General features: G+C 43.6%; 1 protein-coding gene across 7 annotated transcripts in view; it reads right to left on the bottom strand.

The window, feature by feature from the left end:
- Positions 1-25,877, bottom strand: part of PTER (phosphotriesterase related) — a 142,785-nt gene that overhangs the window by 9,226 nt on the left and 107,682 nt on the right. For 5 of the 7 annotated variants that reach the window (XM_075587485.1, XM_075587484.1, XM_075587488.1 and 2 more), the window contains one exon: positions 23,906-24,046. In XM_075587485.1, coding sequence (XP_075443600.1) covers positions 23,906-24,046 — 141 coding nt within the window. Of the gene's footprint in view, positions 1-23,319; positions 23,656-23,901; positions 24,047-25,877 lie in introns of those variants that run through there. The other 2 variants (XM_075587489.1, XM_075587490.1) reach the window with 2 other exon arrangements.

Genomic DNA, 25,877 nt, shown 5'->3' with positions numbered 1-25,877 from the left:
TAGCAGGTCTAAAAATTAGGTAAATACAGTACAACCTCAGATGAACAACAACACATGACATATTACACCGTGTCATGATTTATTTAACAAAAATTAGGTACATAAAGGAAAAAGGAGAAAATAGAAAGTATGATTGCAAGACTAAGCACAAAAGAAAAATGATGTACAGATGGAGCAGACGTTATTGCACTCGTTAATGCAGTGAGCTGTGTTAACACGTGTGCGTTTTTTAACAGTACTGCTACTGAAAACAATAGTTAAGGAGATAACACAAGTGTGATTTTGTGAGTTAACTTGCATTCATGGGGGTAATAAAGTGTGCTACAGCTGTATGGAACCATAACAAAGTAATACAAATAGAGATTAAAAGAATAACGAGAAAGACCCAGTATCGATAATACAAGGGGAAGAAGGATGAATGAAGGTAGCTTCAATGAAATGAGATACAGTGCTACTTTACTGAAAGGTTACTAGATGAATGTCACTGAAAGGGTCAATGGACCAGTCGCTCAGAAGAGGAGGAAAGTAGAAAAAATGAAGTAAAGGATTTAAACAAATGTCTAAAATTGACACAATGTTTAGAAATTAAAGAATAAAGAACAATGATCAAGTAAAAGCGAATGTTTTAGAATCTAGATGAAGTGGAAAAAATAAGCATGCTATGTGGGACGATCTTTTTCAGCCATTAGCTTCTATACTTTTACAAGTATGTTTCTGCCACCAGGCATCAGCATCTTGTCACTTTTATTTCCTTGGAAGGCAACCAAATTCATAAATACGTCCAGCAACAGTGACTACCCTAAAACATCACATATTGATTTGTCTCTAAAATGCAGCAGTAGTTAGTTACTCAAGGCAACAGGAGCAATCAGTGAAAACAGAAAGTATTCCAAAAACACAATACACTATGGTGTTCTAGTGTATACTATATAAACATTACAAATAAAACAATCTTTGGTAAATATGGTGCTGTTTTATGCACAAGTATTGCAGCTTGGAGATTTTGGTAAGTATCAAAACAAAATAGTCAGAATAAAATACATAAAAGTTGTTTATAAGCAAACTGGCTTGTTTAACAAATTCCACCTAACAGGAATAATTTCTAAAAAGCAGATTGTAGGCCGATTCTGGTTTCAGAAGTAAACAATTATTAAAAAAAAAAAAACCTGAAATACTTATATTTATAGAGGTCAGGGTGATTCCACAAATAACAAATATATTCAACTTAGCAAACATGAAACTTAAGGTAAGAGGAGAACTCCACGGGGAACAGGTATCAAAGGAAAGCATTATACTGTATTGCTGGTATTACCATTAGTATTTTTGTTGGTGTTGTTACATTTGGTCCAGTTTCTATTGCATCACTTTCACCTTGTTACACAGACAGAAAAGTATGAAACAATTCTTCTGTACTGTACAGTCTCTTATTTTAGTCAATTCCAATCACAAAGGGGTGATGTGTAATAGTTTCTGTGTCAAAACCGAGTCCTCCACAATACCTAAACAGCAAGCACCCCAATTTATATTTTGCAAGTCTCTGTGCCCAGATATCTTATTTGTTATCAAAATGTCCTTTGGCATTTTGAATTCTGCTTTCTAATTTTTCTCTTGCGTGTCTCATTACAATGTATTGTGCTTGTTTCCGTGCACGTAGACTCCCCACATTAACAAAAATCATGCCCATTGTCGCTTACATAGCACTGCACATTTATACAAAAGGAAAACTACATATTTGTTTGTGATTTCATTAATTACATCATTTCCACTTTGTACATGTCTGTTTTTTAGATATTAAATATTTTCTTTGCAATCCTGAATGAAATAAATAGGAGCAAGAACTAATAGTGGTAATTGTTACGAAAAACATGCAATAATGCAATGAGCAAATGTGAGCCTGTTTATGATATTAGAGTACTTGGGGATAAGGCTCGAATGTCATGGTATCATTTAAAGCAGGACTGTGCTGATCAAGTTTTATTTTATATACTTTTGTTTGTACCTTAATAGATCTACAATTCTGTAGTGCTAAACCTCAATGGTCCCAGCTTCCACACCTCTGTTGCCAGTAAATTAGACTTTAGACTCCATTATAATGATAGTTGACCGGGAGAACAGTATGGGTGCCTGGGGTTAGCCTCGCTTTAACGGCCAGAATAAAGCTGTAACTTCAACGGGAGATGAGGTAGCAATTGTTATTTTATAACAAGTGTAGCGGGTGTACCCCTAGGGTACTATAACTACTAGTACTGCTGTCACCCGTGAGGCCTGAACCTGAACCTCCGCCACTGGGAGCCTGGGGTATACTTACACTCGATGCAGCGCCTCCACTAATGAGTGATCACAGCGTGGTGGGAGTGTGCCCTCACCAGACCAATCATACAGTAAATACACACAGTGGAACGAAACAGTATTTACTGAGCATGTACTGTAACTTAGGCAAACTTATCAGTGCATAACATCATTACATCAAAAGCATCAGGTATCACCCCACATGTCAATCATGGCATTACATCACATATCAGTCCTTGCATCACCCTTTGTCCTTGGTGTACCAATGTGCCAGGGCACTTAACCTCTGAGTGTCCACCAGCTATAAAGTTAATGTGAATGTGAGGGATAGCGCTGCCCTGTGTTGGGGCCCGTTGGTGCACTTATACTACCTCCCTGGTTACTGTCCTAACCAGGATGACCCTTAGATGAAAGGCAGCTCAGCAACGTGATCCCACTGCGCGATGCGCTGCTCTCTGCAGGAATGAATACACACGCTGACTCCCCAGGGGAGGGATCCCCAGCCGGATGATCCCTTTGCAAATAGTCTCTGCTATGAAGTCAGATGCTCTTTCAGCTTCACGCTGTACTGACAGTCAGGCACTGTCCTGCAGCATCCCTCTCTCTATGAGTACAGTGAAGGAGTCCCTGTCTTAAGGCAGTTCCCTACATCATACAGTTACTTCTCTACAGTGTCTCAGGGGACTAACTGGGCCCTGGGGGTATACCACTGGCCTAGTCCCTGGAGCACTGCTCCGTGGACCTAACCTGCACCTTCAGGTTCCCGGCTTCCTGACTTGACTCCTGACTTCCTCTCCCAGCAGGCAGTAGTCCTTCCTTTCTTCAGAAGCAATCCAGCCATTCCATTGGCTCTCGTGAGTCACCAGGCAGCTTTCTCCCTAAGCATCATGGGAGTTGTAGTCTCTGAGCTGCCTGATTAACATTGTGACCGCGTGCGCATAGGAAACTGCGCATGCACGACTCTAATGGCCGCCGCGACCTTGCCCCGCTCATGCGCAACCTTCTGTGGCTCTTCCAGGCCCTCGCTGCTTTTGCGCCTGCGCAACTCTGCACTCGTGCGCGCGCACGCCCAACATGGCGGCGCCCTGGTGCGAGAACCACCGGCAACTCCTTTGCCCTACATAACATACTGAGGGTAAGGAGGGGGGGAAACGGGAGCGCGGGGAGACCGGAGGGTACCTGGCTACACAAGTCTAATTTACTGGGCAGCTTGAAGCATCATAATACACTCCACTAGTGAAATAGGTCATAAGACTAATACTCCCATATGCAAAAATCTTGTATATTAGTACATTTCTTCATCCATTCATTTTAGCTTGAAACCTTTAAGAATACAAGTGCTTCAATCTCTCTGCAGACAAGACACATGCCAAAAAGAAATGATGGCATGACATTACAATGACGTGAATGTATTTTGGATCTAGAATTTACACTACTGCACAAGATGATGTCTAAATGGTTAGAGCTAATTGACTTCCGAAAAGAAAGCATGTATGTTGCTCTGTATAAAATTATAAGGGAATAACAGATAATCATACACTTAAGGTTGTGTAGAATACAGTATACTGAAAAGTACTTTCAAGAATGATACTGTACCAGTTGCCATGGATCTCTTTTCTCACACCAGGAATGGGATAAAGATAGATTTATTAGATTAAGCTAATCTAACACTCCAAAACAGGCTCATTAATAAATAAGAAAAAGCCTTTACTGTATCCAAGAGAGTCAATAGCCTAATGAAGTAAGGAAGGATCCTGAAATGGGTAGAGTAAACACTCTTTCCTGATGCAGTATTACTGCAATTGACATGTTTTTGAGTGCCGGATTAACTTCAATTTACTGCATAAAATTAGCATTCACACAAAAAAGAGGCAAGGAAAACTTGAAGGTGAACTTTGAATAGTTAAAAATGCAGATTTTGGGTTTCCCCTGAAGAATACACAAAATTGTATTATAAATAAATAATTTTGATTCAGAATCTAAAAATATGCCATTTAAAGACCCAAGTGGGCTTTTTTTGGTACATTTTGAACCCCATTAATTTCAGCTCTGGGGACCCCCTGCTTCCGGAGATACTTACCTCTGTAGGGGGTGCCAGTAGCCACTCTGCTCGGCTAATAGGGTTCACATTATGGCAGAGTTTCAAAGCTCCCGTGCCCTGCGGGCCAATAGGAACCCGTGACATCATCAGGTTTGCCATCCTATTGGCCCGTGTGACAAGGGAGCTTAAAACCCCAGCTATCTCAGCCGGAGTGGCAACAGGCACCTACTATAGAGGTAAGTATATCAGGAAGCAGGGGGTTAGCTCTGGAGACCTCATGCTTCAAACCTATGTAAACATTTTTTTTAAATAAATGTTTGAAAAAAAGTGCTTAGATTGCTCCTTTAAAAAGGCACTATGATAATACTTCACAGCTTACTGTCCCTAAAATTCAGCTGCTTTCCGCTATCTGAGAATACAAAACTGTCATGAATCTGGTACAGAAAAAAATATTGTTTCCCCAGAGTTATTAGTAAAACCTACTGGATAATATCATGCTAAATAATTAAACCCTCACCATGCACAAAAACTGCAGTTTCAGCTCATGCTGACTTTTCATTCAAAGGCAAAATGTGCCTTGAAATAGAGGAATGGAGGAGTGTCCTGCAGTACCAAAAAGTATCATTAGAATATGTCTAATTTAAATTGCCTATAAAGATGATGTCATGAATATTATGTATTATTCAAACATAGTTTGTTTGTTAGTTATTCAAGTAGCTCATTTTTATCAATCTAGTCCTTTGTGTATTGATAAAACTGAAAATATATGTACAGTATGTTGGCAAGCATGAGTCAATAGATTATAGGTAACAGGTGGCTGTGTCAAAAAAGAGAGCAGGTGGCTGGAGACTGTAATATTTAAAAGACTGACATCTACAACGAGAGCACTTTTATCAACAATTTGGTGTGTAGAAGAGGACTCTCAAATTCACTCATTGTGGCCACTAGGATGAAGTATTTGACTTTTTTGTGTTTAAGTTTAAAGTTGTGTGTACAATTTCTCAAGAAAACAAAAAAGTTACCCAATTCCAACACAATGAAAGCCTATTGAAGAATGTGTGGATAGTGGTGCCCGTAACAAAATAATATTATTTAATAGTACCATATTATGTGTAACCCCCTTGTAAATGCATGCAGCTGACACATATACACCGCCCCTGCCTGGCTCCTCTCCAAAGTGTGCTCAGGATGTGACTTGTGATGGACAAGGCCTCAGCCAATAAGATTGGATTCTGGAGAGGAGGGTCTAGGAGAGAGAGTCTTTAGAGTCCCTGGCAGATCAGGCAGAGGCAGAGCTGGCGCAACACTGAGGGACCTCTGGGATATTAGGAGTGATTATGAGTCAGTCTGTGAGGAGTTCAACTCATCGGACGCTGGGTGACCAGATCACAGATTAACTCCAGCAGTGGAATCCGCGCTGAGCAGCCATCTACCTGAAGCACAGGCCTGCTATTTTCAAACAATAACCAAGAGCTCCAACGGTGTGCCAGCACCTATACATAGGCCTTTATACACTGGGTTGGGTGGTCAAAGGGAGAGACATGGTACACACCTATGCAGCATCTAGAAGGCAGTGTTCAAATATCTGTATACTGTGTATGTATGAATGATCATTCTGTTTTGGGATCACATGTTATCTGAGTGCTTAAGAGAACTACGCTATAAATATTCTTGTGTTAATTACATCACAGTGGTATGTTTCCATTTGTCTAACCTACGGCCACGTGTTGAGTAATAAAAAAAGGGGAGGAGGACTTGGACCCCCAGCTTAGCAGCGTGTGTCAGTCTAAGGCTTTGGACATGGTATGGCAGGCTGAGCGAACAGACTGCCTTAAGGCGTCTGGCGTGCCATGTGGCGTGCGGGCACGTGTGCGCAAAAGCGGGCGCGCGTTGCGTGAGAAATCAGTTAAACTGATTTCTCAAGGCGACAGACAGGTCACGTGAGCGGTTCGCCCAATGAGGGCGAACCAGCTCTGTGACGTCACTAAGAACGCCCCCCACGGCCCGTCTGGTATGGCCAGGGAAAGCATCCGCGTTCCCTCAGCCTCCGCTCGCCTCCGCACGGGAGAAGGCACCATGTCCGCAGCCTTGGGCCTCGTCCAGGGTGGGTAGAGGTGCGCTGGCGCTCCAGCGCTGCGCTCTGCTCGGCCATGCTTTTAAGGAAAGGAAGAAACATTGCCCTAAATGATGTCCATTTCTTTCAAGTAATTCAGATAAAAAATTGAAACAAAAAATAATGCAATGAAAATGGTGAAAATTATCTTAATTGCAACCCCGTACCTGTGGTTACAAATTTATGCTAGCTATTAAGGGGTTAAACAACCACATTTGGTCAATCCAACTCCCTGTAGCTAGTGTAGCAAGTGGTGGGAGTGGCGTCAGTCCAATAGTATAAATACTCTAGTCCCCTTCTAGTTTCAGACCAGTGTTCAGTTCTAAATTCTTTTTTGTTTTTAGTTTATACTAATGTAACTGTCTTACAGGAGCGTAACACATTTAAAGGTAAACACCGTGGTTTAGTAAATTCTAGAAGTCTACCAGATTACTGGCAGAACAGAACAAACACGGCTCCAGTGAAAGCAAGATCTAGACGCATAGCAGAAAACTAATGCCGCGGGCATGGTCAGCGCTTAGCCACTGACCCGCGCTCACGCTTGCCAGTGAGCCCCTGCAGCCGCAGTGGGAGCGGCTGTAGCAGGGGCTCGCGCACGCTTCCGCAGGCGTGCGGAGGCGTAGCAGTCAAAAAAAATGTAGTTTACGCGCTGAGGGGAGCGCAGGGCGAACCAGCTCCGTGACTTCACTGGCCCGCCCACAGACACGCCCCCGGACGGCGCACGTAGTAAGGCCAGGGAAAGCACCCGCTTTCCCTCAGCCTCCGCGCGCCTCAGCACAGGAGAAATATCTATGGACTCAGCCTAAGGATTCTGTCTGATCTGTGCCTGTTTTTTTTTGCTCTAGTCCTAGTTCCTTTTTCAACTTACCCTCACTTGGCTAATTTGCGGCTGCCTCCTTTTTAAGGCTGCGCTTATAGTGCCCAGCAACTCCGATGCGACTTCGCGCCCAAACAAATACATTGGATCCATTGCATGCGCTTATACAGTAGTAAGCGCGACAGCGACGGAGCAGCAAAAAATTTTTAAGCCATTGAAATTTGATTTTGGGAGAGACAGTCGCCACATGTGACTATCTCTACACCAATCACAGAGCGCCTACTGCACTCTGCCCGCCCCCTTTGTGACGTCACTGGCCTTGTTGCCAGCGACGTCGCTCCAAACCTAAGTGCAACTTTCGCCACTATAAACGCGGCCTAAGGCTGCACCACTTTCTGGAGGAAGTCCTGAGGGATGCTTCCTGATCTGAGATGAGATCATTCCATTTATTGCTGGACTCATATACTGTACTAGAGGTGTGATGTTGTGTTAATTTGTAAGTCGCCTGTTTATTCTTATTTCCAAACTTATTAAACCTCATCTGCCATTTACCTGCCCAAGTTTACAGCCTCTCCAAGTCCTTCTGGAGAAAAATTACATCCTGCTCTGAATCTACAGTACTACAGTACCTTACACAATTTAGTGTCATCAGCAAAGATGGAGACTTTGCTCTCTTTGCCAATCTAAAGGTTATTAATAAATAAGTTAAAAAGCAGGGGTCCCAGTACCGACCCCTGAGGTACTCCACTCACAACTTTAGCGCAACCTGAAAAGGTTCCATTTATGACAACTCTCTGTTGTCTGTCCGTCAATCAGTTTTAAATCAAGGGGCAAATATTTTTACCAAGTCCAATTTGCTTTATTTTATACACTAACCTTGTGTGGTACTGTATCAAAAAACTATGTAAAATCTAAGTAGCCCACATCAACTGCATTACCCTGGTCTAAATTCCTACTTACCCCCTAAAAGAAACTAATACGGTTAGTTTGGCACAACCTATCCTATATAAATCCATGCTGAATATTACTAATAATTTTTCAATATTATCCCATACTAAACCTTAAAATATCTTACCCACTATTGATGTCTGGCTTACAGGTCTGTAATTCAATGATTGTGATCTAGCTCTCTTTTTAAATATAGGCACCACGTCACTTGAATATTAAATGTAATGGCTGAATTTAGCTCCTTAAGAACCTTTGGCTGTATGCCATCACGGCCAGGTGCATTATTTACTTTACTTTTATCAAGCCGCCGATGCACTTCTTCCCCAGTTAACCAATTGTTCGTTACTATAGAGGTTGCGGCTTCGTCCTTTTGCACTATTTTTGCAATTTATTTTTCCCTGGTAAATAGAGGCAAAGAATGTGTTTAATACCTCTGCTTTTTCCTTATCTCCAATAATTTGCCTCTCTCATACAGAAAGGGTCCTATGTTTTCGTTTCTAATCTTTTTGTTATTAAGCTACTTAAAGAACTTTTTATGGTTGATCTGACATTCTATTGCAATCCTTTTTTCATTTTCAATTTTTGCAAATTTGATTGCCCTTTTGCAACTTTTGCTACATTCCTTATAATTCTGATACGATGCCTTCGACCCTTCTGACTTTAAGAATCTAAATGCCTGTCTCTCCTTTTGCCTCCCCTACCTGTTTATTTAGCTACATTGGTTTAGACATGTTTCTTTTATATTTATAACCCAAGGGTATACACTGAGAAGCGTGCTTTTCTAACAATGTTTTAAAGACTGCCTATTTATCTTTCACATTTGTCCCTGCAAAAATGCAATTCCAATGTATTCCTTGTAAATCATTTCTCAGTTTATTAAAATCTGCCTTTCCAAAATGTAAAGTCTTTGTTGAACCGATGTAATATGGGTTTTGATAATTTATTTCAAATGAGACCATGTTATGATTACTGTTTACTAAATGTTGTCGGACTTGAATATTTGTTATTGTACATTGTTTTGATATGACTAAATCCAGTAACTCTCCTGGTTGGTTTCTCAATAATTTGGGTCATATAATTATCTTTTAGCACCCACAAAAACCTGTTTCCTTTCGATGTAATGCTAAACTCATTGCCCCGGTTTCTGTGTCTAGATAATTAAAAAACCCCATTATGTAAACATGACCCAGTTTTGATGTCTTCTCCATTTGCAAAAGTATTCTTCCTTAATTTTTCAGATATTTGGTGGTTTATAGCATACCCCTACACACATTTTCTTTGTACTTTTACCTCCACTGCTAATTTTAATAATAATAATAATAATAGCATTTTGTTGTATAGCGCTGCTAGTTTTATGTAGCGCTTTACAGAGACATTTTGCAGGCACAGGTCCCTGCCCCGTAGATCTTATAATCTATGTTTTTGGTGCCTGAGGCACAGGGAGATAAAGTGACTTGTCCAAGGTCACAAGGAGCTGACACTGGGAATTAAACAAGGTTCCCCTGTTTCAAACTCTGTGCCAGTCAGTGTCTTGACTCACTGAGCCGCTCCTATCCACAAGGTTTCCACATTTTCATCATTCCCTTCAAAAATATACAGTATTCCTTTATAATAGGTTTTAGATCTTGTTTATGTTATAAAACATACTCCACCTCCTCTTCTATTTCCTCGATCCTTCCGAAAAAGAGAATATCCCTCTAAATAAACTACCCATTCATGATTTTCCTTCCACCATGTTTCAGTAATGCCTATGATATCATACTGCTCCCTTCTAGCTATTAATTCAAGCTCCCCCATTATATCTGTCAGACTTCTTGCATTAGTAAGTATGAATTTAAGGTTTTTTTTCTAGTTTGTACTATTATCTTATCTGCTCCTGCATTTCTACTCCAATTGGATTTTGTCTTTAGAAGTTTACTAGTATTATTTATATTTAATATGGGTGTCTCCCTGCTTGTCAAACTCCCACTCCCCCCCCCACCCATTCTACCTCCATGACTCCTAGCTATTTCACCATTCCAATCTATTCTGTCTAGTGCATTGTCTTTTTCTTGTCCCTCCCCTTGTGTGATAAAGGGAGTAATAATGCTTGCTTCCTTTGTACATACCACTCAAATAATGATCCCTCCGTATACACCTTATGTATTCTGTAAATTGTGTGGGAGATGTTGTTTAATGAGTGTATAGGAAAGGATTATCTGTGTGTGTGTGTGTGTGTGTGACACAGAATACAGTAAGAAACGTAATTATGAAGCTTTAAAAGTGATTAATGCTTTTTTCCCAGTAGCTTGTTTTTGTGTTTATTGTGTGCAAGCTGAATAGCTGATAAAGTTCTGTATGGAAACTATTCTGTTCTGTAGAACAATAAACTATGCAGATGCTAAACTGTATTTGTTTTCATTTTAATACAAATTATGTTTTGTACCAGAATGTTTTTCAGGACAATGAAATAACAGGATTATGTTGTTTCTCCTTCATTGTATCAAAGTAGAACTAAAGGAATCATTTCAATCACATTGATGTGATCTGATGTTATCAGCATTGCTTCTGAGCAATAACAGAAACATCACTGCTACACGAAATGGATCAGCAGCGTCAGGAGCTTCAAAGCAAAACAAAAATGCATTTCTATACTATTTGATCCCAACTATGTAAGTGTAGCCATGCATAATAATGACTGCATACATCTTCTCTGTTAGCAGTAAGTCCTGGTACACACAGGCCTGCCCACAGTAGTAATGGAGGTTTTCCCTCACCCCCAAGTGTGGTGCCCTGTGTAAGGATGGGAGTGGCTGTATGCTCTGAGTCCCTGGATAGTGACCTCAGAGATGCGCCTGCCCCCTGGAGTATAAAGGGCACAACACTGACAGTTAGTGTTGTTGTTCGAGGGAGAGAGTAACCTGACGATACCGTTATTGAAGGAACCCTTTTTGTGACCCTAGTGCAGTAACTAGCGGGAACACCGTGATAATTCCAGTGTGTTTACGCCACGCTGTGTCCAGGGACCTGGCACAGTGGTGATCTCCCTAGGAGAAAGGGAATCCCACTTCATGATTGGAGGGCGTACCTGGCAAAGGGACATCACGCAGAGATGTGCGGCTAGAGCTGGCAGCTGTATGGGGCAGTCTGCTACATCCCTGTATTCAATAAAGATGTCCTTGAGAAAAAGAACCCCACTGTGTGAGTGTGAGATTACTCAACAGTGGATGGCACCAAGAAGGAGTTCCTCACCAGGACCATCTCCCTGCGGAAGCACAGATCCTGATGAGGTGGAGGCGCTGCACATGATGTAAGTTGGACTCGCACCCACTACCTCAGCTACCTGTCCTGATTGACATCCCCTAATAACACCAAGCGGGAGACTCAAGAGTCCTGTTACTTGCAGGTGCACCACCACACACGCCTTGTAATGGGGGACTGGTTAGACTACACGGGCCAATATGAGATTGGGTGGGTCAGGCCAGAGGGAACACCCGTTACAATTGGAGGCGCTGCTGAGATACCTGTCAACAGGACAGGCTTTTGCTAGGCACACAGTAGGAATTAAGGAAAGTGTCTGCTGCCACTTTGTGCTTGAGGGACGGAGCCAGGGGTAGTCAGGGAGGTGCTGGAGATGCATGCCGCAAAGACGCCTTGGGATCCGTTAGGGGTTAGTGAGTCTGGAGCCGGGGGCTATTGCTGTTCTAGTCGCCTTGAGGTAGCGCTAGCGGGGGACGCCTGAAGGGGTAAACTGGTAACTGAGAGCAGGAATTCTGGAAGGGTCCGCACTAGGCTAGCCAAAAGTAGGTCGACGCCCAAAGTGCTGCATGGAAGAGCCAGAGTACTCTAGTCTCCATTCCAGATCACTTACCAAGGAGCACAGACTGGAGGAACGTGTTACGGTAGACACAGGAAGGGTGAGCCTAGCCTGAGGTAGTGCACACACGAGTCAGATCTACGTTAGGTACACAAGGTGGTGCACAAGGCATGTTTGTTGTACAGATGTGGTAGCTGCCCCGCAGAGCGGAGCTCCACGTGCAGAGAATCGGTGTTCACCCAAAGAAACAGAGAGAGAACTGTCAGAATGGAGGATCTGTACAGAACAGAAGGTCCAGGATGGCAGGGAAGGAGAACCACAAGAATGGAGGATCTGCATAGAGCAGAAGGTCCAGGATTGCGGTCATGTGAAGAACAGACTACAGAAGAGACTTTTGTGAGTTTGTTATGGAATGGCGTGAAAGCCGTGGCTGCGCCGTGTTTGTCGTGTTTTTGTTCTCGGGATGATACCCCTGAGAATAATGAGCAGGACAGTGTGCTTCGATGGGAGGAACAAAATGGACTTTGTTATACACCAATTAACAGACAGCCAGACGTTGCCTTCAGTGAAAGAAAAGACAGTGAACGAAAAGACAATGCTTACCAAGATGGCGGTTCCCGCGTCCCCGGGACACCGCGTGGGCATGCTGCAAAAGGTCTTGCAACTTTGCAGTCTGCTAGATGTTGGCCAGGATTGGCGCCAACGCGAAAACTCCACCCCGATGGGGAGTTTGGCGCGAAAGCTGGAGCCGCGCCCTCATGGACTATGACTCACTCCGCACCTGTGCTGGGTCTGCCTACAAGTCTACGAGACATCCCCCTAGTTTCAACCAGGGGGAGTGGTTTGCGGTCTCACCGGATGTCGCCAGAGGAAAAGGGAGGAAGGGTGACTATATCAGCCCATGCCTTTCAGTTGCGAAGAGCCATTGATCAGTACCGACCTCTGAGCAGAGTACCTCCGCTGATAAAAATGGCTGAAGCTGTTGATAAAGTGGACCAAGGTCCTGTGATTTCCACGCACCCTTATTCGGCTCCAGGAGGCTTCCTGGTGATCCGGGTGAAGGGTGTAGAGACTGTGGCGTGTCTGTGCCTGCAGTGCAGACTGCCGGGCGGAGCCGTGGGCAGCGAAGCCCGATGCCCCCACTGTGGACTGCAGTACATGTGGCCCATGACCACATTCGTACCTGTACAATCTACGGGGATGACCGGAAATGTACCGGTGGCGATAGAAGAACAGCCGGGAGCTCTCTGGAACAAGAGTGCCAGTCCCGCAGAGTCGGAGCCAACATTGGTGCTTCCGATAGAGAAACTCAGCCATCGGAGAGGTGATCACCGAGGAGCCCATCGCCGGTCTCCTACTGGGATGCCTCGGCCGAACTGCAAACTGGAATCCTCGGATGAGGAGTGTGCAAGGCTGGCGAGTAAGACAGTCATCAGACGAGACTGTCATACCATTGGTACGCCATGGAGGGATGAAATTCCTCGTGGTATGGAGACGCGGAGTCGAGTGTCCCCTGTACCGCGACCATTCGATCGCCGGAGTCCCACTGCCGTGGTGACTAGTGGATCGGACGGAGGCAGATCTACACCTACCCTGCACGGGACTAAGACACGGTGTCTGTCGCAGGCCCAGGAGGTGGAAGATCCAGAGGAGCGAGTCCAGAGCCAGACTGGATCGCGTGGCAGAATGGCGTTGGAGGAGATCCTTGTGGAGGAAGAGATTCCGCTTGGGAATCCACCGCAAGATGGCGTCGCAGCACGTGCGTGTGCGGAAGTGGTGCCGGAGGACCAGGGAGGTCCCGAGTGGGAGATGGTGCCGCCTCTGCGATCGAGCAGCGGGAAGCGATCCCCTATTATCCAAGGGAATGGGCGGTTGAACGGAAAGCCCAGGAGTCCCAAGGTTGAAGACAAAGATGGACTTTGTGGCGATGCTAAGGCAGGTACCGCTGGGGAGCAGGTCGAAACCCTGTCCGTGCCTACTGGTCGGTCCCGTCCCCAAACCCCGTCCACACCCAAGGTTAGTCCTAAGGCCCTAGCTAAAGCCCCTGTACCCGTCCCTATCCTATTTGGATCTAGTTCCAGTTTAGGGTTGTCCGAGGAGTCACGGGGTCCTTTTGATGATCGAACTGGGAGCCTGGACTTGGGTACGTCGGATGATGGGTCGGAGGGAGGAGGGAGCATGTCCCGACAAGTGTCGGTGTTCAGTGATTGTCCTAGCGGGATGAGTATCACTGTTAGGAATACCTCTCATCGCAAGGGAATTAATATCCGATCTGAGGGTACATCTGGAGTGTCTTCTGGTGGGCCTGATGAGGAGTCCCTAGAAGAAAATGTAGATTCTAGCTCCGAGGAACGGAAGGAGACTAGGTGGTGGGCCCCCTTGTACGAGGGGTATGTCTCGTGGTTTGACCGCACCCGCTTTATTTTAGAGAGGGAGGGGGTGGTTGATCACTGGTGGGCTGCCGGGGATTTTGATGATGAATCCTACCTTAGGGCTCTAAGGGTACGATGGGACCGTATACAGGCAGGCCTAATTATCCCTAAGGGGTCCGCAGGGTTAGATGATCCGGTGGAGACACATGAGCCCCTATCATGGGTGTTGCCCGGGACGGCTGGTCGAACCAGTTTAACTAGGGCTTGCAGAGCTGAGCGAGCTATCATTGCCAAGTACAGGAAGTCCCATGGGCTTGATTACCCCTATGTCCCTGAACCTCTAATGACAGAGATAGAGGAGAATAGGGAGAGATGGCTCAAGACTGATATTCAGTACTATATCATTGAGAGAGGGGGAGCCATAAAAGGGATACAGGCCGAGCAGAGGGTAGCTCAACTGATGCGGGTCTGGAAGATAGGGCGCAGTGTATATAAGCACAAGGTGATGTACTGTAATGAGAGAGGAGTACCACGGGAATACAGCGTGACTGTGCATGATGCCGCGGGGCGAGAGGTGAAGAAGCCAGATCCTCGGCATTACTATTGAGTGTCCAATAGAGTGGTCTGTTGTTTCTTTTGCGCTCCCTGCTGGTCAGTGAGTGTACTGAGCGTTCATTATTATGTTCATGTAATGATGTTTGCTGTGTTATTTGTGTGTTCTTTTGCAGTGTTTCCTGGCGCAAGGTACACCAAATTTAGGTCCCAGCCGGGACGGTGGGTATTCACCAGGGGGAGTATGTAGCCATGCATAATAATGACTGCATACATCTTCTCTGTTAGCAGTAAGTCCTGGTACACACAGGCCTGCCCACAGTAGTAATGGAGGTTTTCCCTCACCCCCAAGTGTGGTGCCCTGTGTAAGGATGGGAGTGGCTGTATGCTCTGAGTCCCTGGATAGTGACCTCAGAGATGCGCCTGCCCCCTGGAGTATAAAGGGCACAACACTGACAGTTAGTGTTGTTGTTCGAGGGAGAGAGTAACCTGACGATACCGTTATTGAAGGAACCCTTTTTGTGACCCTAGTGCAGTAACTAGCGGGAACACCGTGATAATTCCAGTGTGTTTACGCCACGCTGTGTCCAGGGACCTGGCACAGTGGTGATCTCCCTAGGAGAAAGGGAATCCCACTTCATGATTGGAGGGCGTACCTGGCAAAGGGACATCACGCAGAGATGTGCGGCTAGAGCTGGCAGCTGTATGGGGCAGTCTGCTACATCCCTGTATTCAATAAAGATGTCCTTGAGAAAAAGAACCCCACTGTGTGAGTGTGAGATTACTCAACAGTGGATGGCACCAAGAAGGAGTTCCTCACCAGGACCATCTCCCTGCGGAAGCACAGATCCTGATGAGGTGGAGGCGCTGCACATGATGTAAGTTGGACTCGCACCCACTACCTCAGCTACCTGTCCTGATTGACATCCCCTAATAACACCAAGCGGGAGACTCAAGAGTCCTGTTACTTGCAGGTGCACCACCACACACGCCTTGTAATGGGGGACTGGTTAGACTACACGGGCCAATATGAGATTGGGTGGGTCAGGCCAGAGGGAACACCCGTTACATAAGTAAGGCAAATATTAATGAGATCACTTGAAAAAATGTCCGGTGGTATCTGCGCCTGAGTTGGTCAACAGGATCAGTGTTATAAATAGGGTTGCCAGGTGGGTTCCCCAAAAATACTGGACACAATGGTGAAAGGTGCAACGTGCTGAAGACAAACACACAAACCATGCCGTTTCCTCCTCTCCTTGGCCCCACCTCCAGGCGACTCCTTGTGATTGGCTGCTGCTTGGTAAGGCAGCCAATCAGAATGGAGGAAGCTGCCCAGCCCCCTAGCAACAGCCCTGCTATCTCCCTACTCAGGGAAATCCCGTGGCCCCCCCAAGCCGGTCAGGTCACTATGTCCAGAGAGGTAATATTGGACACATACATGTCCAGTATTACCTCTCAATTTTTACTGGACAATGTCCAAATACAGGACAGTCTGGTTCAATAGCGGACAACTGGCAACCTTCGGTTTAAAGAAAACAAATATACTGAACAAGCCAAGCATTTCTGACACAGCTTGCCAGAAGTCTCCCCTCTTGTTGGACACTGGAGTATGCTATGGGAACATAGCTAACAGTTTAGCAGCTGCCCCAAGACTCGCTCTCACTTGGCAAAGACAGCAGTCTCTAGAGAAGAACTGAAGTCAATTGCTCAACTCCCCCATTTTGAAACCCATAAGAGTAGGCTACAGCAGCCAACACTTCTTCAAGCTAACTGAGCATTGCTAAACTCGTTTAAGATTATGCTCTATATTTACTACATGATACTCCACAAGAGAACTTCCAGGCATGAACATACCTTATAGCCCATTCTGTTGAAGGGCCATATTTACTAGAATGTGTCTTATGGAGTAGCATCGCTTAATAAGCTGGCCATGCACAAACACTTTTTCATTTTGCCCCTTAGGACATACAAGGCAAGTCCCCCATGAAAATGTATTTATTTATTTATAAAAATGTTTCATCAGGAAGTAATACATTGAGAGTTACCTCTTGTTTTCAAGTATGTCCTGGTCATAGAAATTGTTCTTAAAAGAGAAACGGAATCCAAAATGAGTGAGCATGGCCTCTAGTGTTTATTCAAAGTATTGAACATAATCTAATACAACCTACATTTCAACCAAGTCTTACGAGCATTAAAGAATCCATTCATACTATATATGCTATTGATACTTGATTATCATCTTGTACAGTCAAGGTTATGATACCGAGTAATATCCCAGATGGAAGCAGTAGAACGATGTCTATGTTCTCATTTACACTGCTCTAACTGAAAAAACTATAAGAGATGTTAAAAGAAGAATTACTGAGTGTAACAGGGCCTTTCTCCTGTCTAAAAGGCTTCCAAAATAAAGCCTGTATTTAGCTGATGAATCCAGCAGGGAGCTGGTTAATTTCAGCAGCAGTTAATTGACCAGCCTCCACCTGGCTCATCAAGCAGGCTTAAAAGCCTGCTGTACCGACTGCAAGAGATCTCTAGCACAGAGTATGTGCTGCCAGAGAGATCCCAGGGGAAGAGAGACTCTCAGATTCAGGCAACACCACTCCCAGAGGGAACCCCCACAGACACCACCACATAACCTGGATTGATGTGGAGAACACCCTGCCTACAGGTACCTCTCTTTTGACTTGAGTCAAAAGTTTGATAAGAGGCCTAGCGTTCCCGCCCTCAGATAGCGTTTGCTGAATGTTAATCAGTCCCCTTCATGGGATTAGGCCTGGTTGTTGTTTTCGGTTCTCATTTTGTTTTGCAGACATGAAGCTGATTTCTGTTTGTTTAAAGTGGCTGGCTAATAAAGCCAACGTTCATTTCTGCTAAAACATCTCTGGAGTTGAACAGTGCTGAAAAGGAAGAGATTTTCTATCAAAGACTCAAGTCACAGCAATTTTTACTGACAGCACCTCCACTCATAGATTGGATTTAGCAGATCTTTTACTTTGCATATACGAACTCCATTTCCAGTACCCACCACTGAACTTGCACTACTATGACTGCCATTCCTCCTCTACTATTTATATTTGCTTTATCCTCATTTCTTTTCAAACTGAAACTTTCTTTTTACCATCCTCATTATGTCTCTAACTCCATTGATATTTCTCCATCTCTCCTTCCTTCTCCACTTCTCAGTTCACATGAACTCCTTTCTTATCTGCGCACTCTGACACTACAGCACAATTCTTCTTTCTATGCTTCTCCTCCTTGATCCAGGCCCGTCTCATTTCTACATGCAGACGTTTTTGTCTCCCAAAGGCTGCCTCAACTTTACCTTCTCGTGGTGTGAACCCCTCTACCTCATACCCATCCCTTGTCAATGTCCCTCCTCTCTCCCTTTCTCATGTGCCCTTTGGAATGCACACTCGCTTTCTAAGAAGCTCTTCTCTGAACACGACTTATTTTTCTCTCGCTCTCTGCTCCTTTTTGCTATAACTGAGACTTGGATCACTGAGTCTGAATCTGCACTGGAAGCTGCCCTCTCCTATGATGGCCTTTCTTTCACCCACGCTCCATGCCCTGATGGCAGGGGTGGAGGTGTGGGGCTCCTCCTCTCCTCAATCTGCCTATTCCAAACCCTTCCTATTCCTCCCTCTCTTTCTTTTCCTTTCTTTGAGGCTCACACTGTCCAGCTTTTTTCTCCTCTCCCTCTCCAAGTAGCGGTCATCTATCACCCACCTACCTCGACTCATCCCACTTCTGTCTTTCTCTCTGACTTGGAATCCTGGCTCTCCTTCTTTCTCTCTTCTTGACTCCCTGTGTCTTCCCCTTGGGGATTTCAACTGTCATATTGATGACCCCTCTCTCACTTGGGCTTCCCACTTTCTCGCTCTAACCTCTTCTTTTGGCCTTCACCAATGGACTGCAGCCAGCACCCACAAGGATGGCCAATACCTGGAACTGATTTTCACCCCAAAACTTTTCTCGCTCTAATTTCTCCATTTCACCCTTTCCTCTCTTTGACCATCATCTCATCTACTCTCTCACTTCTCCCCCTCATTTCTGCAGAGACCTGTGCTCTATTAAATCTACCAGCTCTTGATTCAACTTTGTGCTCCTCCCTCTCTTCTCTCAGCTCTGCTAAAGACTCTGACAAACTGGCCACGAAATACAATTCTACCCTATCCTCCTTTCTTGATCTACATGCCTCTCTTTTTCTCGCCCGTTATCGCCCTTCTAAGCACAAACCCTGGTTAAACCACCACACACGTGTGATCCGTTCCTCCACTTGCTCCTCTGAATGCCTCTCGAGGAAATCTCATACTGTTCCTGACTTCCTTCACTACAAATGTATCCTATCTTGTTTTAACACTGCCCTCGCACAGGCTAAACAAACCTACTTTTCATCATTAATCAACACTCAAGTCTAACTCACACCGACTCTACTCTGTCTTTGACTCTTTACTCAGACCACGGTCTGTTACCTGTTTTTCTTCCTCCACTTCCCCTCAGGACTTTGCTCTTTACTCTGTTTCCAGACAAAGGTGGATTCCATTCGGCAAGGTATCCCCACTGTATCCTCCTCACATTCTACATCACTTCCTAACTTTCCTCCTGCCTTCCTTGACTTTTTTCTTTTGTAACAGAGGAGGATGTGTTGCTGTTGATCTCCTCCTCCACCTCTACCACTTGCCCTCTTGACCCCATTCCCTCCCATCTCCTGAAACCTCTCGCTCCTACACCAATCCCTATACTCACACATATTTTCAACTCCTCCCTCTACTCTGCTAACTTTTTAATCTCCATGAAGCATGCAATAGTAATACCTTTACTTAAAAAAAGAGAGCTGTTAAAGAGAGAGAAAGGTAGGGTAACTACCTTTCTCTCTAACTATCACCCTGTCTCCCTTCTGCCTTTTGCCTCTAAACTTCTTAAACGACCAGTATTTTCTCGGTAGCTCCATTTTTTCACCCCCCTATTCTCTCTAAATCGTCTACAATCTGGTTTTCGCACTGCTCATTCCACTGAAACAGCCCTCACTGAAATAATAATTGACCTTCATGCTGCCAAAGAGAAAGGCCATTACACTCTTCTCATACTACTCAACCTCTCTGCAGCCTTTGATACTGTGGACCACCCTCTTCTCCTTCACATTCTCCTTACCCATGGTATCTGTAACCGAGCTATATGCAGGATTTCCCCTTACATTTCCCATTGTAATTTCAGTGTCTCGTTTGCTAACTCCTCCTCCTCTTCTGTCGATCTCCTGGTAGGCATACCCCAGGGATCTGTCCTGGGACCTCTTCTTTTTTCGTTTTAAACACTCCCTCTTGGTGACCTTATCACATCCCTTGGGTTCAAATATCACCTCTATGCTGATGACACACAAATTTACTTTTCAACCCCTGACCTTACACCTGCTTTACTGACCAAAGTCTCTGAATGTCTCTCCGCTATATCAGCCTGGATGGCCCTCCGCCGACTCAAAGGTAATATGTCAAAGACGGAGCTCTCCTCATACTTCCTCCCAAGCCTGGCCCTACTGCCCCATTCTACATTACTGTTTGCAGCACTATCATAAACCCAGTATCACAAGCATGCTGCCTGGTGTCATATTTGACTCCATCACATTCTAATATTCACAATGTAGCTAAAACTTTTAGCTTTTTCCTCCATAACATTGCAAAGATACACCCTTTCCTCTGTCACTCTACTGCTAAAACTTTAATGCAGGCCCTCATTTTCTCCCGTCTCAACTATTGTAACCTTCTACTGTCCGACCTTCCTGCCTCTCACCTGTCTGCCCTACAATCTATCCTAAATGCTGCGGCTAGAATCACTTTACTCTCTCCTAAATCTCTCAGTGCCTCTCCTGCTGCAATCACTCTCCTGGCTTCCTATTAAATCCTGTATTACTTACAAAATTCTCCTCCTCTCTTTTAAGGCTATACACTCTTCTGCCCCGCCTTACATTTCAGCCCCAATTTCTCGCTATACACCTGCTCGACTCTTGCGTTCTGCTCAAGGATGTCTTCAGTGTACCCCTTTTGTATCTAAAGCCCTCTCCCGCCTAAAACCTCTCTCACTCACTGTCCCACACCTCTGGAATGCTCTTCCCCCAATATCCCACTGGCACACTCTTTCCACCTTTTGGACCTTTCTAAAAACACACCTCTTTAACAAAGCATTTGGGTAGCTCAGCTGACTGATACAATACATCTCATATGCACCGACCATGGCCCCTTACAGACGCACCTGCCAGAACTCCCTCCTACTGTCTCTAAATTCTCCCCACTTTTCACTTTGATTGTAAGCTCTTCGGGGTAGAGAGTAATTTCCTATTGCTTTGTCTGAAGCTCTTATTCCCATTGTGTTATAATATTATGTCACATGTATTTTAAAGCGCTGTGTACCTGGATGGAGCTATATAAATAAAGATATACATATATGTTACTAATATACTTCTGTTTTTTTTCCTTATATTTAGGTAGTCTTCTCAAGTTGAGCTGAAGGTACTGGGAAATATTCTAATGAGATATGCAAAGTATATTTAAATGAGTTTCACCACCTTCCTCTTAAAATATTTCCCTAAGACAAATACTGACAAGTCTAAGTCCCCCTGTGATTAAATGGGTTCTGGTGTCAGGCCCAACAGGATCAGAACCCACAACCTCTGCTACTGTTTTCTGGGCAGAAACTGTAGCATTGAACTAGACCAGATGCTGGGAAGCTCCACGGTCACATATTTCTCAGGTATTTAAGATTTGCTCCATCCTGTGCACAAGGCACACTGAACTGGCAACCAGGAAGTGGTCTCCTTTTAAAGGAACCCAGGGTTAGGGAACAAAGTAGTGTGAGCAGGAGAGCTCAAAAGTGTGCTTTCACCAGTGCGCCCTTCATCACATATTTTATGAGGAAGGTGGTGAAACTCATTTAAATATACTTTGCATATCTCATTAGAATGTCTCCCAGGTGAGTTCCTTTTTGCGCACAGAGGTCTCTCCTTATGTTATTTGGAGAGAGGTTTAAAGGGACACACATACCCCATTTCCCCCTCCCCTTCTCCCTTCCCCTTTTCCCTCCCCCTTCATCCCACAATAAGGCTTTTGCAGTGGTCTGGATGGGAGTAACTCCACAGTTAGAAATATTTATTTTTAAAACAGCGTTATTTCCTGACATTATTTTCCTCTCCTTTCTGTCTTCACTTCAGCAAAAGCCCTATTTCAGGGTCTGAATAGGACTAATGCTAAGACACACTTACAGTCACGTTATTGGAAGACAATGCAACTTTATGCTTCAATAACGTGACGTTAGACCTATGCTAATGAGATGGGCTTTGTTTTTGCGAAAGACTAGCTTTGAGGACACCATGTTAAGTCACGGAACATAACGTTCCTTTCCGTTTTAGCGAACGTCCCATTAGGAGCCCGGACTTGACGGAGCTTTGTAGATCTACTCTCAATGTGTTTCTCAGTTAAGTTTTCAAGTCTAAATTAGCAAAGTTAATACACTTTTATGAAATTTTGACACAACCATGAAAGTGTCAATTTATTGCAATATAAATATAGGATGTCACTTTAATGACTACGTGAACCTTTTCTTAACTCATACTGGATGCACACAGTAATAGAGTTAGGCAGCAATGTAAAACAGGAAATGGTGCACTGCCAGTCGCCAATTGCTTGTCCTGAACGATCGTGATATAACCTATATAAACATTATAACTAAAGAATAGTAATGTAACCATTGGTGTTTTAGTATATTTTATTACCTTTCTTGCCTCAATATGTTCATAGAAAATTACTACATGCCCTGTTGTGATTCATTCCCATTTTCCTCCTTTCGTAAAACTACATTCCATAGACAGTGCATGTACATACAGTACTTCATTTCATTCATGCTACAATGTATCACAACACAGACAAAACCATTTGACCCTGCCATCAAATCCCATTTTCCTGTATCCTGTACTTTCCTAGAGATGGCACTGAGAAGGCATTATGTACACAGAACAATCAGTGTATCCAGAGCTAAGTGCTTGGAAACTGACAAAAGCTTACAATATTTGGAAAGGTCAGGTGAGTGAGAATTTACCATTGTCAGCATGTGGCTCGTGTGATTTCAACTCAACCTTTAGAGTTTTACAAATACATTTGTAATGCCTTTCAATCAGCCATTTTTTGTATGTAGTATTGAGTATTTTTACATCATAGAAAAAGGAAGCAAGCTTCTGTATAGACACAAAAGTAAAAAGCCAAACATAATAAGAACAGGGTGCTCAAGGTGACAAGCCTACCTCACTGGGCCTGTACCAGTAACACACAAGTAATGAACCAGAAAGCATACCAAAGCTAAAATAGGAATAAAAAAGGTATCATATTTAATGATCAATAACAAACACACGGTGCCAACGATACAGTCCCTAGGGAGCTGTCTCAGGGCCTTTCCCTCCCTATGTGTCCTGCTGCTGAGTTTCATTCAACAGATGTGACCTGTCAATCACTTGGCAGCTCTTCCAGTCTGGCAGTGAATGAGAGAGGAATTGCTGCTAGGCGAATGACTTGAAGGATGCATCCAGTGATAAGAGCTCAATGTTCTGTAGTTGAACCCAGGCAGGAAATGATGGGAGGCAGAGTTCAAATTTCTTGGGATAGAGTTGGCTCCAACTCGCTTCTATGGACCGCATTGTACAGCCTCACACTTCATCCAACAATTCCCTTTTCCGTTGGTCTTGATTTACTAAGAAATTAAATTATGGCCAGATAGTCAAAGTTTTCTTTGATTGAAACTCAATTTCGTTTTTCATCTTTGAAAGAGGACCTAACCAATGCCATAAGACTTTTCCAACCTCGTCATGAGACTAAAAAAAGTATGTTTATGTTTTTTTATTTGTATCTGTATAGAAAATCAGACTATAGGCACTGTTTACTGTATTTACTATGGAGACCATGAAAAGATTTCACTTTCTTGATATACAGTACGTACTTACGTTTTGATCCTTTCATTGTCACTGGGCATGTCAGCAGCTTGGTTGAACTGGTAATTCAGCATTTCTGTTCCAAATAAATCATATTCCAGGTACGATCCGAGTCCAGCAAACTCTAGCAGTTTGTTATCATCGAATATAGTCCTAAAATAATAAGCAGCATACTTTTATTATTTAAATGTTGACGTTAACAGAAATTAGTTATCAGGATTAGGTTTTTCTATGTTGTATCAAGTATAATGATAACCTACGCCTCATTACCTTAAGTATCTATTTGTGCTGGTTTGTCCATATTTGGTATATCATTGTGTTTATGTAAATTTACATAACTTTGTACCCCAATTGTACCACGCTAAGGAATATGTTGGCACTTTACACATACACAATAATAATAATACATGTTGGTGTAGTAAAAAACACAGGTTTTAGTTAGGGAAAGCCTATAAACACTTTAATTATAAATTCAAGTCCATAGATAAGGTTTTTCATCAGGAGCCAGGATGTATAGTTATGTCAAAAAAATAAACTTTTACATTTTTTTTTTTTTTTTTTTTTTTAAACTGGACAAATTGCAGTTTATCAAAACTGGTGCAAAAGTTGGCGTTTATTGAATGGCACGCACATGCTTAATCTGGCACAAAATGCTAAATTATATAGAGAATGTTTAAATGTTTAAAACGGAATAATAACAGATTAACATTGCTGACCAATTCACTTAAATGGGCAGTCCAGTCCCTCCTAGGGCGAAATTATTATTATTTAAATGCAGCTGGTCTTGTTTGCTACATGTGAGGCACCTGTTAATATGATCTTCCATATCCTTGCGTATTGTGGGCCACCATCCAAATTTATTAACTCTGTCTAGGGTCTCCTGTAATGTAGGATATCCTCCCACCTCAGAACCATGTACCAATGTCAATAATGTATGGTATAATATAATTTAATGTAACTATGTATTATTAACATAACTGTGCCCAGGACATACTTGAAAACAAGAGTTAACTGGCAATGTATTAATTCCTGGTAAAACATTGTATAAATAAATAAACTATGGGCAGTGGCATGTTTAATATGTTACATACAGGCATACCCCGGTTTAAGTACACTCACTTTAAGTACACTCGCAAGTAAGGACATATCGCCCAATATGCAAACGGCAGCTCGCGCATGCGCCTGTCAGCACGTCCTGAACCGCAATACCGACTCCCTACCTGTACCGAAGCTGTGCGCAAGCGGGGAGACTATAGAGCCTGTTACAAATGCGTTATTTACAACTGTTATGCACGTATATTACGATTGCAGTACAGTACATGCATCAATAAGTGGGAAAAAGGTAGTGCTTCCTTTTAAGTACATTTTCGCTTTACATACATGCTCCGGTTCCATTGCGTACATTAATGCAGGGTATGCCTGTATATGACTTACACCTTAAAGCTGCAGCAATATCCTACATGTATGTTTTTTAAAATAAATCAGTTCTTTACTATGAGAAAATACTGGTAGCATTTTTTGTTTTAAAACAACTCTAAATGAAAATGTTAATGTATTATAATGTAACAAGCATTTTTTGTTTCTATAGCAACCATTTCCAAAGTCTCATCCCCTTCCTCTTCTGAAACAGGCTCTGGCACACCACTTTTTGAGCCCTGCTCTCTCTCTAGCAGTGCATCAATTGTATCTTGTGACTGCGTGGTCACATGATCTTCCCCACCGAACTTTGGTCCTCTTCTGTTGCACTGAATTTAGTGAAGCCCCGAGCTGAATCATCGCCGATCGATCACAGGATCACGGATCGATCGGTAACTTAAATTACTTATCATGGTGTGGATTGTATTGATGCACATATTAAAGGGAAAAAATAAATAAACAAACAAAAAAAGGCAGCTTGGACTGCGGCTTTATAATCAACTGGCTGCTGGCATAACATTTTGGGGGAAAAAAGTTAAACTTTCAACTTTTCCATGGTAAACAACAG

Source organism: Ascaphus truei, chromosome 2 (assembly GCF_040206685.1).
Source record: "Ascaphus truei isolate aAscTru1 chromosome 2, aAscTru1.hap1, whole genome shotgun sequence".
In the NCBI taxonomy this organism is placed as follows: Eukaryota; Metazoa; Chordata; class Amphibia; order Anura; family Ascaphidae; genus Ascaphus; species Ascaphus truei.
Note: the sequence above shows the minus strand (reverse complement) of the source record. Positions and strands in the feature narration are given on the sequence as shown.